We start from the raw sequence: 15035 nt of genomic DNA, 5'->3' as shown, positions 1-15035 counted from the left end.
TAAATGGATCCAATCCATGTTCATTAGAAATGATTTGATGGTGCAGCAATACACTCTAAATGGTGCTATATAGTACTAAAAGTGGTTCTTTTGTTCATAATCATAGGGGAAGCACTTTAAGTGCTGTATAGCACCAAATCTTGGTGCTTCAGTGGTTCTTCAGCGGTTCTTCACTGGTTCTTTGGGATGACTAAGGTGCACCGCTACTGTATATAGAGCCTGTTAAGCCTCTTTAAAGGGTCTTTATGAGCCAAAGAACCACTCTTGGTGCTGTTTAGCACCATTTTTTTTTTTTTTTTTTGGCACCTCTTATGGGTTAGCACCAAAATTGGTTCCCCTGTGATTAAGAGCCAAGAACCACTTTTAGTGTTAAATAGCACTTTTTTTTGAGTGAGCAAGTAAAATTAATGCATGTGTTTTTGAACTTTGCCAATTTTAAACATGATCAGAACTTCAAATAAGAAAGCAAGTGACCAATAATTCTTAACATCGGCACTGGCCCCAAAAAATCCTCTAGGCGCATCCCTTAGGACTGTAAGTGAGTCGATGAGAATATTTGTGCTGCATTACCTGTAGACAGTCTAATAGTGTGTTTAAGTCCTCTTGAGAAGTTCGAATTTATGAGTTGGGAAGTTGTTTACATGGTTGTTTAAAAAGTCAGGTGCCCAAATCAGTCGTTTTGTCAGAATAAGATAGCAATACCTCATCCTAATTAGGCTAACTACTACACAAAAAACAGCAAGGGTTTCAAACTCTACTTCTAGAAAAAGAAGAACAAATAATGTGCATCAGGTGTGTTTTGCTTTTTTATAGTTTTAATTAATTTATAAAGCCACTGTAAATTTTATCATTACACGTTAGGCTATATAGGCCTATTACAATGCTATAATCTTCTGTGCAGGTAATTATTGTAAATAAAAAAGACTGACAATGTCACTGCTAAATACATACCACTCCGCCATGTTTTCGATTAATTTCTGTAAAATTAATAGAAAGTCCATATTTTGTTTCTACTTCCTAAAACATATCTCTTTTTCATTGTACATTTTACAGAGCCATTGAAATACTGTTTGTAACATCATGTTATTTAAGTTACACATGCCAGACAGCCATTATAGTTTCAGGCTTCTCTTAATATTTTTGAGAAAAGTGAAGTAGACGGTAAAACATAACCTAGTGGTGTCTGGGTATACCATAATTGCAAAATATGTTTCCCCCCCCCCCCCCCACATACCACTGTGCCACCATTGCAGTGTTTTCAGTTGGTAGGCTATATGAAATAACAAAATCATACACCGATTTCACAGAAGTAGCCTACATATCTTATAGATTATTATCAATCATAGGCCTACCACTTTTGCAAAATCTTAAACACAAAGAAATCAATCAAAAGATATTTAATGCTTAATGTATTCACAATGGGCAATAGATTGGAATCTGCATTTGTACAATGACAAGGTTATTTGTTTTTTTACATTTATTTTATTTATTTTTTTTAAATGTATTTATCTGTTTGTTTGTTTATTTTAAAGTCTAATCTAATCTGTTGAATCTAAATATAATGTAATAATCAAATCTTTATTTTATTTTGTAATTTCTCTGTTATTGTAACAGTATTAGTTATTCATTTGAACTTTTTTCAGCATCACAGCATGATTAAGTGCAATGCTATATTTGTAACAAAGTATGATATTCTCTGCTAATTTTTGCTTTGTTAAATTGCTGCTGTATAATTTTGAAAATTTATGGTTGATGGGTAAAATATACAAGAATATATTCCTCAATTCAGTGTTTGAAAAACGTTTGAGTTTTTTGCGAGAGAACGCAAAAGCAGTGAAATATAGCTCCCTCCCTTCTGATTTTTTTCCATCATGTCCCTTTAGGCACTTGTATTCCTATCATCAGCATAGCAGAAAATAGACACAATCATAATTTATTCTTGATTTATAAAAATCTATCTACAAAGATCTATTTATATATAAGAACTGAATTCAGAAGAAACCATAAATCTGTTAGCTACAAATATTCCAAAAGTTTGATTCAAAATGAATTATTTTAAATAAATATTTTTAGATTACTGAATCAAACAAATAGCATGCTGTTCTTCAATTTGATAAATTATATTATGTGCACTGTTCAGATCATCAGGAAGACTTGATGAATAAAAATCGGATTGAGATATTTTAGCCCAATTATCCTCAACATTTACAGAAATGTTGCTAGTCTGGCTTTCATTAATTTTACAGATGTGCTTTGAACATATGCTTTTTGCTCTATTTTTGGCTATTTCTTGCAATGTTTCTTCCAAGTATTTATCTGTTTCTTCAGACAGCAGCTCCTCATACCGCCTCTTGTAGAAGGGCTTTGTTTTACAACAGTTCATCAGACACTCACAGCAGAGGATGCTTTCAAAGATCTTGCACCAGTTCTCCATACAGTTCTGACAGAAATGATCACACCGAATCCCAATCTTGGTGTTTGATATCACACACCATGCAAGGAAACCCAAAGCTATGAGGATGTAACCCCAAAACTGCAAAGAAAAAGAAAGTAACAAACATTTTTCATTATTTTAATACTTTGTTAGGAGAGACCAGGGTTGTCGACAAAGGGAAGTTATCACAAGGGTCTATATCTTAGTGGCAAGGTTTTGATTCAAATGTTCAATTACACAAATGTGTTGTTTTCAGAACACTCTTAAAATAAATGATTGTTTGAATTTTGTCCTCTAAAGAATAACGTAAGAATCATTGGGTAAAAAAGTGAACACTAAAACCACCATTCATTTCATTACACAATGAAAACTGATTATACAGTTTTTTACAATCACTTTGCTACTATTTTCCGAACCTTGATGTCATTTTTCAAAACTCTAGACACAAAACTCACAACCAATGATCAAAATGCACATTTTTCAAAACTCTAACCCTTTTCTCAATTGCTTGGATACAATACACATAAAACTTAGATCATTTGTTCATTCAACAAAAATCCCCTGTTCAATATGACACAACTTAACATCAAAGTACTACTATTTCAAAAGGCAATTCACACATTACATTTCAAATGAGTGTCTGTTCATTTCCTTACAATGATCTAACTATCAATTGATAGAACTGCTCAAAATGATAAGTAACTGTTGCATTACTCTTAATGCATAGTTGTATGGAAACAGACAAACAATCTTCCATGTTTACTGTAAATCATGAAAGTTTCAGGTTAATGAGATTCATTGTCACCAATTAGCGTGGAGCATGAACCAATTAGACCACAATATCCATGGATGTAGCCTAATATTTTATCATAATGCTTCATCAGACACTGTGTCTATGGCCCCAAATACTGTACCACCTTCTCACACTGCAAAATATGCTGTTCTTACTTAGAGTTTTTGTCTTGATTCTAGGCAAAATATCTTAAAGTTCTTAAATCAAGAAGCATTTTCTTGACAAGTAAAAATTATTTTCTTGTTTTCAGGAAAAACTTAATTTTGACTTATTTTTGAAAATAATTTTTACTTGTCAAGAAAATGCTTCTTGATTTAAGAACTTTAAGATATTTTGACTAGAAACAAGACAAAAACTCTAAGTAAAAACAGTTGTGTTTTGCTGTGCACTCCTGTTTTGTTTCTTACAGTACAAGCAAGCAAGTTGAGGAACACTGCATTTGATGTTTTACAGTACTGACTTTTCTATTTCATAGCTAATTATTTTTGCTTTGATTCAAATAAACCTATGTTGTGATTGTACTGTAGTGTTTTACATTACAAACTTTGTTCAATGATTCCACTGTGTCAGTAGTATTCTCTCTACTACTGCAGTACTTTTACAGAGGTGTATTTACTGTACATGTAGTACCATAATGAAACCTGAATCACCTATTTTGTTCTACAATATTTAATGATTGTACGAACAATGACACAGTGAAACTATTGGTTGCTTGTGTGTGGGTGATCTATAGTTATGTTTCAATGGTATTTCACAGTAAAATTGTATTTTGAACCAATGATTGTGCAAGTGCAAGGTTTCTTTAAAGATGTGAATGGACAATGCAATGTTTTGAACATTAGACAGCCTGTGTTACAAGTGATAACCGTTTTGAGTTTTGTGTCTAGAGTTTTGAAAAATGACATCAAGGTTCTGAAAATAGTAGCAAAGTGATTGTAAAAAACTGTAAATAAATGTTGTTCTCAGAACAAGGTATTTTCCTGCAATAATGGTAGAAATTCATAACTCTTTTGTACTTTTTAAAGACTTTAAGGTATACTGAAACTGACTCAAAATATCCACTAAAGTAAAAAGACAACTAGTCCCATGTCTCCCCTATAGGACAACAGTCCAAACATGATCATTTTTAGCATAAGCTGCGCATTCAAAGAATATAGAGAGAATCTTAAATTTATATAGTCTTCATTTACACAAATTGACAAAATACCACACATTTATTGTAGTTACTTACCTGTGACGTGTTTTTGTAAATTGTAATCACACTGTTTTCGTGAAGAGTGCGCTCCTTCTTGCAAGGAATTTCAACCAGTGAGTCATTAAATTTGGTTGCCATACAAAGATAAAGATCTCCGTCTAAAAGAATAAATCCCCACCAGTACAGACAGATTCCAAGAAGTTGGGAGATTTGAGACCAAATACCGCAGCAACAGCCCCCACAAACCTTTGTTCTGGTGTGTTTAACGATTTTTAAAATTAAAAACAATATTATAGGAATGAGACAAATGTAAATTAACACAATTTTATGAATCACAGGTGTGCAGGTGCAGGAAAACTCGGCATTAAAGATGTACTGAATAATGTAAATCAGAACAATAACAAGAAATATATTCGCAGCCTGTGACAATATCATACGTAGGTTGTCTGGAATATTAGAGAAAAAATGCGGCATGGTTGATCAGCTGAGGCGCAGACGCAGAGGTTCAAGACAAATAAACTCTTCAAGTCTTTGAGGAACCTGTGTATCAATCCTGATGTGTGCAAAAATCATGCTCTCGATTATGTTTTTAAGCAGTCTTACCTTACCACAAAAGGTTCCCCTATACGGAAGTGGAGTATGGATGTAATAATGTATTCCATTGTGTTAGGTTTCAGTATGATAGTTTGAAAGTTCTCATGTGCCACTCATGATATGCAGCACCCCCCCAGTACACACACACACACCATCACCATCACCTTTGAATCTCAATGTATTTCCTTTTTTAAATATTGTTATTACATCAGGATTTACCATATCAGTTCGCCATAAAATGAAGTCTTGCTAAAACCAGCATACCATGTGCCCTACAGCCACTATAGTTTTAGGCTTCCCTATATATTTCTATGAAAAGTGAAGTAAGACAGTAAAACGTCACCTGATGACTGTGTCCAAGACCACAATTGCAGAACAAGTGTTTTCCCAAGTACATTTTGCCAGTATTACAGAGTCTGTATGATTTCAATTGGTATATGAATTCACAACATACAGCTGCCATTTCGTCAGAATCTTAAACACACAAAATCCCACTATTCACTAAAAACTTAACAAACAATACACACATTTCCTTGCCGCTGTCGCCTTTTAGTTGGGGACACTTGACATTTGATATTCAATAGTATTCTTGACATTTATTCAACAGTGCTTCAGATCTGCCTGCATTGACACTATTATTTAAGAGCTGCTGTGCAGCCAAATTATGTACAATGTAAAGCTGCTTTGACACAATCTGCATTGTAAAAAGCACTATATAAATAAAGGTGACTTGACACATTCAGCATGTAGAATCACATTTTTAAAGAAATTCCAGCCATATCAAATGCACAGCATTATACAATGTGAACATAGACAAGAAAACATAAATGCAGTTTCATTATCAAGCATGGAGGCCTGATGAGGTCATAGATTGTACAGAATGCATTTTCCGTTACCCGAACTGCTTTTTAATTGTTTCCTATGGAAAGTGTAATCACAAAATATCATTATACATGATGTGAATGTACATTTTGTGCATTTGTAATGCTTGCTTTGTGTGTATCTGAGAAGGCTTAGGCTATTAGTATGTGCTTACTCAACTGAGAGTAAACATTAGATTTATCCGTGCTGAGGAGTCGTGCCGATGCACAACCCACATAAAGATGATAATTCCTGTAAATAACTGCAATTGCAAGTTTCAAACAGAGATGGCGACAAAGAGAAACTTACAGACTGCAGCTTTAATATTGCCAAAACAAAATTAAATCTGTACAAAATACAGCAATGCTCGTCAGTAAGGAACGCACTTTCGTATTCTTCAAAAAGCTTACATTTATAAAGCATATACATTTACATTTTTTTCGAAAGTGACCGATCGTTTAGCTAGATAAGACCCTTATTCCTCGTCTGGTATCGTTTAAAGCCCTTTGAAGCTCCACTGAAACTGTAATTTTGACCTTCAACCATTTAGAGACCATAAGGAGAATAATCCTGGAATGTTTTCATCAAAAACATTAATTTCTTTTCAACTGAAGAAAGAAAGACATGAACATCTTGGATGACATGGGGGTGAGTAAATTATCAGGAAAATGTTATTTGAAAGTGGATTAATCCTTATGGATATCATAAATTGCAAAAATAAACCATGGTTAAAACTAAATAATGAAGGCCCAATTTAACAGAACCATAAGCTACTCTACAGCCGCCAAAAAGACATTAGAGAAAAGCGCTGTTGAGTTGAATAGAAACCACAAAGATTTGTTCTGTTTACCATATAATAACATACCATATATAGCCTAACAAGATTGTATGTTATTTTGTTAAACTGTTGTTTAACGTAGTCAGGTTTGTAATTCCCAGATGAGGAATCAGGTCTCATTTCAGCATCATGTGGAGGGCTAGAAAAACACAAACCATATGGAAAAACTGAGAGGAATGAAAAACCATTTATCCTGCTGAAAATGTGGCTGTCCGGGCAGCTGTTTTGCCCCATCTAGATTTCATCTAATTTCCTACCCATCAGGGGAGAAATGGGAATAGCTTTGGAGGCCTCTTGCCAGACCACCATGGTGGCATTCTTGCGTTAATGACCAGAGTAATAAATGAAAATCTCCTTCTCTACTTACTTCCACCTCTCCTGGTACAGAGCTTATGCCATGTATAGCCTAACATATATTGTCCTTCCAGAATCCATAAAGCTTCTTACAAACATCAACATTAAAACAAACATATCGTCTTTATTCTATATAGGGTTCTCATTGCCCCTTAATAAAATGTTGAGTCGATGAGAACAGCTATGTGCTGCAATACCTGTAGAGTCTAAAAAAAAAATCTCATTAAAAGGTGCTAAAGAGGATCTTTTCATCGACTGAGAAACCAAAGACTGTTACTGAGTTTTTGAAATGAGCGCATGCGTAAGAACAACCCCCCTCCTTTCGAGGGAACGCCTCCCAAAACTCGTGCCTCGAGTATTGGAACACGAGTGTTTACCACCGGCATTCGCTGTGTCGTGTTAGTGGATTATGTCGGATTCACCACAGGTAACTCATAATCTGCAGTTGTTATTCCTGTCTTCTGACAAAAACATCGCATGCGGCGCCTGTGGAGCGTGGAAAGTTACTGGAGTGCGCAGCCGCGCACGTCTCTCACAAGGAACGTCACGGCAGTGATTGACAATCAAAGGGCCAATCGTTTACGCGATGATTGCGTAAACGATTGGCTGATGTTTTTAAGGCCCTACCTCGTGCACAGATGATGTATATTAATATTATTACTTTCAGTGCACCTTATAAATAGTCTTTCATCAGTTAGTAAAGACAGTTTCAAGTAATATTGCAAAAATTTATAAAACAAAACATCCTCTTTAGCACCTTTAATAATGATAATCCATAATTTTGACTTTCACTTTAACATTAATCTAGCTATCAATCCTCACAATTCCACGCAGCTCATGTACAGCTGTGTCTATGATTGATAAATGGGTTGTGCATTATTTTACAGTACGTCCACTTACAGTGTACTTGCCCAAGAAAGTAACAAGTAATAAATTAAGTAATATTATTAAGCCTAATATAAGGTACCTATATGTAATTTTTTTAACATGGAAAGTAAAATTGGCTCCTTAATATTCAGTTCTACATGCATAAAACAAAGTTGGCCAAAGATTAGCCATGAATTAAACAAAGCTTCTCGAATATGGCAGAGATTATAAATGCTTCGAAGTAAGTTGTGCCAAGTTGAGCTTTGAATCCAAATATAGGAAATACTATACTGTTCTTGTTCTTGTTTGATTTGAAACAGTTCAGGTTGTTTTTTTTTTTGTTTTTTTTAATTCAAAATGTATAATATTGTTCACATTTCTCAGACTCATCTGATCTGTTGACATAACCAATCCCTTATCACTGGACCATATTGGTCCATATGTTATGCTTTAAATCTCATTTGATAGCAGACATGCCGAAATACAGTATAATTAGGTGTGAAGCCCTCCTTTATAACACTGCATTAATAAATTCAACATTCCACACCATAATGTTAACTTTTATTAAAAGGAGTATAAAAACAAAACAAAAAAAAATGCACAAATTTAAAGTAACATTTAAAAATTTCAAAGTTTCTAATGCTGTCCTGCAGCCATTGTTTGGTTCCATGATTTGATAACCTGAGGGGGAAAAGAAGAGAAAAACTTTAACACAAATAGCATGCTTAAACTAAATGATTCACTTGTTATTGCCTGGCATTAAGCATTCAGACGCATCTATACTGTAACAACAGAAAATTCCCACACAAAATAATTTTAACATATTTGAAATAAATACTTGCAGCACACACAAACCGAGTTGTAAGATAGCTTACCGTTTCAAATAGTCTGTCCATCTGCAAACATGGGTAAAACAGCACAGTCTGATATAATAGGAATGAATTAAAATGTTTGTGCAGTTGCTGTTTTAGGTGTTTGCGACAGTCTTTAAGTACCCTAGAAGTAAAGAAAATGATCATTTTGCAACCGACATTTGATAACGAACCAAATTAAAAGGATAAATCCAATTAAATGAACTCACCTTCCAAGATCACCAGCCATTCGTATTTGCTGTAACTGTCACAGGTTTAAAATCCACCAGTTTATATCCCTGGAAAAAGAATGAACCGACTTAGAACCAAAAGAAGGAGAACAACAAACAGACATGTAGCCAAGCACAGAAAGATTGAAGTCATAAGTGTCTCATGCACCACTGACACAAAAGACTACTTTTAAAACATAAAATTTAGGTACCGAACCTTACTTAAGACACAGTTGGAAATGTGGTCACTGTGATAGTTCGGCAGTCATGTTTTCACCACAACCACGAAAACAACCAAGCAACAAAATCTTTACACTGTTACCTCATTTTGATGAGCACAAATAATTCACATGAAAGAAAACTAAAATTCTCCTCTTACCTACCAGTCTGGCATGTTAAACACCTTACTTTGGTAGCTGTTTCTCGCTAGTCTTACAACAGCAATCATCTGTTCTCAATAAGACTGCTGGCGATCCCAATAAGCTAGCCTCTCAGCTGGCTCATCCCAATGGCTAGCCTCTCTTCGACGGAGCGCTTCTCAACAGTCTCTTCTCTTTGGCTAGCCTTTAAGCTGGCTCCTTCCTCCTTTGCTGGCACTTCTGACCGTTTATGTGCGAGATTGCCTTCAGGTGGCTAAAAATCCTCTTATGGATTTCATTCACCACAGGAACTCAAAAAAAAAGCATCATTTGTCCAAAAATTAACTACGTGCTACCCACATGTTGCACAATACAAAAACACTAGAACGTGTGCTAGGCCCAATTGTAAAAGTAAATGAGCAAGCTGATTAAGATTTAGCTGAAGCTAAATTTGTTAATGCAATCTGATTACTGCCATTTCACATGGAAGTTGAAACGGACCAACATTATATTAGTTAGGCAGCAACCAAGGCTTAACAGTTTTCAATGTGTCTTTAGGGTAAAGCTACAAAAGACAGATACCCAACGGCATCAGAATACGCTGAGGGTCTGTTGCGTGAAACACAATCATGCAACTGGCCGAGTACTGAACATCATTTACCAAATCAAAACACTGACGAATGCAATTAAATAAAAAAACTGGAGCGGTTTATTTAATCTTGATTGGTGACTGTTTACATTTAAAAAAAGAAAAAGAAAGAAAAGCAGAAGACAGACACCCTACTGGTTCAAGAGAAAAGCCAACACAACAATTAAACCCTGCATAAAACCTCATTGGAATGCTTTGCACTTCACAGACAAAAAAAAGGGAAAACTACAAACTAGTAAATGTCTTCCAGGACAAGAGTACTTTTGAAACGTTCCTTTTTTTTTTCTTGTTTTTTTTTTTACAACTTCAAGACCCCCAACCCCATTCCCACATGATTTTCCTCCCCTATTGAACACGTTCTCTTCGCGTGGCAGACGTTAAAATCGCCACCACGCTGCTTGGCTGGGCAGATCTAGGTGTAAACCTGCTTGCTTCTCTCCTTTCCCTGTCATCTCTCTCTGGCTCTCCTCTAAGTACTGTGGCCTGTTGGACAATACGGAACATAAATTCAGTTACACTTTGCAACCTTGCTTTGTCGTTATCAAGAGCTGAACTGGAGGGGAATGAGTAGTAGTAGCACAGAAGCAAACCTTCAGGTCAGCTAAGACTGCATGGTTAGGACAATGAGGATGGGTTTGCATGTGCTGCAGCCAGAAGGTTTGGAGAGCAACTCAAAAATCAACATTCGTCTTGTGATACTGGATCTTAGCTTAATAAGATTTGAAGGTTTGCTGCTGGATCCCCTGCACTGAAAACTCAATGATTTACTCATTTACCGACCAATTGAAGAGTGATTAGGGGCTAACATTTGCATAGGTTACGCATCTTATGAGATGTTTGGATGAGCTAAAACAAACTAATGGCTAACTTCAGAGCCCTCAGATCCATAAGCGGGGCAGTTCCTTACCCTGGAGTCTAAAACCTTCGCCCACCAGAGCTGCCTCCATAACCACCACTGGAGCCTCCTCCATAACCACCTATAAAAAGAAGCATGATCGAGCTATGACAAAATTTCAATCATAATAGTTCCATAATTGCTGCTTTTGATAAACTTCAAAACTGCCAAAAGAGCCCTACACCGTGTCCTAACCACATGTGACACGTGATAAAGGTATCTTTTCCATTTTAACCAGACTTTTTGTCTGAACTGGCCTAAACGGCAATGTGGAAGGAACGACAGGGGATTCTTTTAGAAATGGTTTGTATTTCTGCGACGTCCCTGCTGGAACAACAACATACAAAGTATGACAATGATAATATCAGGTACTGATTAAGATCTTTTAACATTAAAGCACAAAGTGAGTTTGACTATCATTTTGTGTGAGCTTTAGAGCCACACTCAAAGTGTCAATGAATAATTCACCTCAGATACTGAAAATAAAAAGGAAAGAAGAACAAACAAATGTGTATTCTATAACAAAGTTGTTTTCAGTCACTCAGTATATATTTTTAATAATGCTAAAATAATGTAACATTTATGAATTTGATGTGCGAGTGCAGTGCGCTTGCTGAAAGTGCTCCGCCCACACCAATTCTTCTGATTGGCTGTGATTTTTGACTGATTTTGTCATGTCCTGTAGTTGCGTCTCGTCTGGTCTAGACGGACAAATTGCTTGTATCGCATCTGGTTAAGACACGGAGTTAATGCAACAGATTGAATTCAAATATAATGTTATAATACCATGTGCAACCATGAAAAATTCACTCACCACCATATGGGCCACCGCCGCCGCTCCTTCCACCACCTCCATAGTTTCCTCCCTTCATTGGGCCGTAGTTAGAGGAAGACTGGTTGTAGTTGCCAAAATCATTGTAGTCTCCGCCACCTCCACCTCCAAAGTTGCCTGCGAAAATTCAGTGATCCTTTAAAATTTTATTTGCTACAGAAGCAGCATGGAACCTTTTTTTAACACTATATACTTCGTATTAATATTTGATGTCTTAAAACAGTTGCAGAGTAAATCTAAAAAAACAACAACAATAAGATAACTGACCTCCTCCAAAGTTGCCTCCACCACCATTGTTATAATTATCATAGCCGCCACCGCCGCCACCATAGCCTCCACCTTGGTTTCCATAGCCGCCACCACCGCCGCCGCCACCTCCATAACCACGGTTACCACCATAATTAGGTCCACCTCCACCGTAGCCTCCTGATAAACAGATGGGAGATAAATTAAACAGTGTAATAATGTTTGATTTAGGGATGGGCATTTATCCAAAATTTTGTATTCAAATATTTGTTTATTTAAATGAGGTTAAACGAGAAAGACGTTATTGTTTTATATTCATCAATATTTTGTAACCATTTCTGAACAAGCTTACGATTAGGCAATATACACAACAAGCTTACATTATGTCTTAAGGTTTTTTCTTTTAGTTCAAAGCATTAAACAATATGTGTAAACAGAAAATATTAAGAACAAAAGCATTTAATCTCAAGCAGCGTGAGCGGGAAAAATACTAATAAAGCAGACAGCGCCAGTTATTGTACAAAACGTACATAATACACTCGAGTCAGTATATGGTTATCGTGTTTATATTGTTTCACATGTTCATGTTGAGAAAAACAATAATATCCACATGCTTGGTTGAGAAAACGAGTCGTGCTGACAGACGTTGCAGAGACACAAAGATAATAATACATAACTATGCTAAGCTAAGTTTCTAACAGTAGCACTTTGTTTTCTGTTCGTAAATATATCTCCCTCGACGAAACTTAAAGGAAGCATACGTCTCAAAATCATTTTGCTATCAGATAAGTGATCATCTTGGCTCACTCGGGGATATCTTACAGCTGCTCTTACCTGTCGTGAATGCAGTGATGGACAGCTGTCTTTCCTCCCTCGACGGGTATTTCGATTTTATGTGCTTTCTCATTATGGTGTTGATATTATGATAACTCTGTTTCATTAATTAATTTGATCAAAAGTTATTCCATTTTGTAAGATCATTTTCATCTAAGTAATTCCAAACTTTGCGAGGCAGACGACATTATGTGACGATCAAATAAAATAAACTTATTTAAACATGCTCCACAGCGCCACCCGGTGCATTAAGTTATAACGGCGAGTTTTAGTGCTTAGGATTTATCATGGATTCACTGCATTTACGGACAGCAAAGCAACACAGTAAAATTCGAATAGTATTTTTATTTTTCGAATATTAATTACAGAACGAATATTCGACTATTTGTGCACATCCCTAGTTTAATTGTCAAGTGTAACGTGAATCAAATTTTTTAAAGCCTATTGATTTACCATTCCCTCCATAGCCATTATATCCACCATCTCCTCCACCATAACCTCCTCTTCCTCCGCCACCTCCTCCTCCTCCATATCCACCTACAAAATGAAAAGCATTTCAAATTAAAAACTCAAAGAACACCACAGAAAAGTAGTTCTCAAACAGATGGGTCAATGTACCATGGAATTTGTCCTTACAACCTGAATAACCTTTTCCACTTATTCCATGAAATATACATAGTACAAAATTGTACTATTTTAACATTTTAAGATTAAGGACTAATTAGGGTTGTCGCGATAACCACAATATTGTAATACCGCAATACTAGTAAGCCAACCGCAGGGGAATGCATGCAGCCACGATGTTCACATTCTCTTTTTTCATAAGGTTACGCCCTTCTCGTTTTACACTTCATGCATGCGTGTTAAATGTTAAGTTAATAATGATATCAAGTTAGGATTTCTTTTCCTCCAGCTGGCTCCTCTCTTTGTGCCATTGTTATTTGTATAGAATTGCACTAAACAAGCCTAAATAGACAGTGAGTGAGAGAGAGTTCAACTGAGCATGTGCAATTCAGGTCGTCATATTTCTGAAAAAAAAAAAAAAAGGTTTGCATTGTTTGAAGACGAAAGCGCTATCTTTGTCATAGCATCATTTCAACTTTTAAGGGTATTAAAATATTTTCAACATCTTGATTAATTCATGAATGAATCAGCGTTTTTGAACATTAGTTGAATGAATGGTTTAATGACTCACTCAAAGACAGTCCCTTGCCGCCACCTAGTGACAATGTAACTGACAACTGTCTAGAATGCGCAGAGGCAACCAGTGTGGTGAAATGTCAGCAGTCTTAGAAAGCCTCTCATCCAGTCAGATTCAAGGATTGGAATGAACTGTCATACAAAGAACAGCCCAACAACATTATTGTCAGGATTCTGTTCTGTTAACCCTTAAGCCGCGGTCACACTAGACTTTGAATGTGCAAAATTTCATCGGATGCTGCAACAGTCATGATATGAAATCACAATGTATAAAAATATACAACCTACTCGACATTACTGCAAACATATTCTGTAAATTCTGCCAAGAGGTCATGCCATGACGAATCGCATGTCTTCACGTGACACGAATTCGCAGGTCAGAGTTCACCAAACTTTGGAACACAGCGAAATGCACAACTTTTCGCATGAGCTTACATCTGACGCATTCACATGCATTTGAATGGAAGTCAGTGAAACGAAAAGTGCTGTGTAACTGCCCCTTTATTTTGACATTTTTTTCCATTTCCTTTAGTTTCTGTTTTCCGGCTCTGATTAGTTTCAGTTTTATTGGTTACTGATTATGTTCTCATTTGTAGGGCCCTATAATTTCCGCAATCACGGAATCCAGTCATAAAAACGGAATTTACTATATAACACGGAATGTCATGGAATTTGTCAAATTTTTGATGAATGAATTAAAAGCAGGTCAGTACACGTAAATTAAATCGCGATATAGACTAGTGACTAAATATTAAACTGCAAAAAGACTATTTAAACATGAATCCTGCATGCCTGTGTGCCTCTGAAATGCACAGACGCTGAAGCATGTGTTAAACCATTAAAATGGAATCCAGAAAACAAAAAAAACAAAAATTTGAGGGGAAAGAATAAAACGTAGGGCCCTAAAAAAAAAAAGAAAAAAATTAGTAATGTTTTTGCTAAACTTATTAAATTGTTGGTAAATTGGACAAGATTCATTATTTCAATAAATTAGACATGCCTT

The 15035-nt window shown here is 35.8% G+C and overlaps 1 protein-coding gene across 6 annotated transcripts in view; it reads right to left on the bottom strand.

Moving 5' to 3' along the window:
• Positions 1 to 8313: 8313 nt before the first annotated feature.
• Positions 8314 to 15035, bottom strand: part of hnrnpa1a (heterogeneous nuclear ribonucleoprotein A1a) — a 10668-nt gene continuing 3946 nt past the window's right edge. For 3 of the 6 annotated variants that reach the window (XM_067388706.1, XM_067388701.1, XM_067388702.1), the window contains 4 exons: positions 13286 to 13369; positions 12020 to 12178; positions 11735 to 11869; positions 11011 to 11649 (listed from right to left, as the gene is read on the bottom strand). In XM_067388706.1, coding sequence (XP_067244807.1) covers positions 11501 to 11649; positions 11735 to 11869; positions 12020 to 12178; positions 13286 to 13369 — 527 coding nt within the window. In that variant the 3' untranslated portion in view covers positions 11011 to 11500. The other 3 variants (XM_067388704.1, XM_067388705.1, XM_067388703.1) reach the window with 3 other exon arrangements.

This window comes from Chanodichthys erythropterus, chromosome 6, assembly GCF_024489055.1.
Source record: "Chanodichthys erythropterus isolate Z2021 chromosome 6, ASM2448905v1, whole genome shotgun sequence".
Lineage (NCBI taxonomy): Eukaryota > Metazoa > Chordata > Actinopteri > Cypriniformes > Xenocyprididae > Chanodichthys > Chanodichthys erythropterus.
This window is presented reverse-complemented; position numbering and strand designations above follow the sequence as displayed.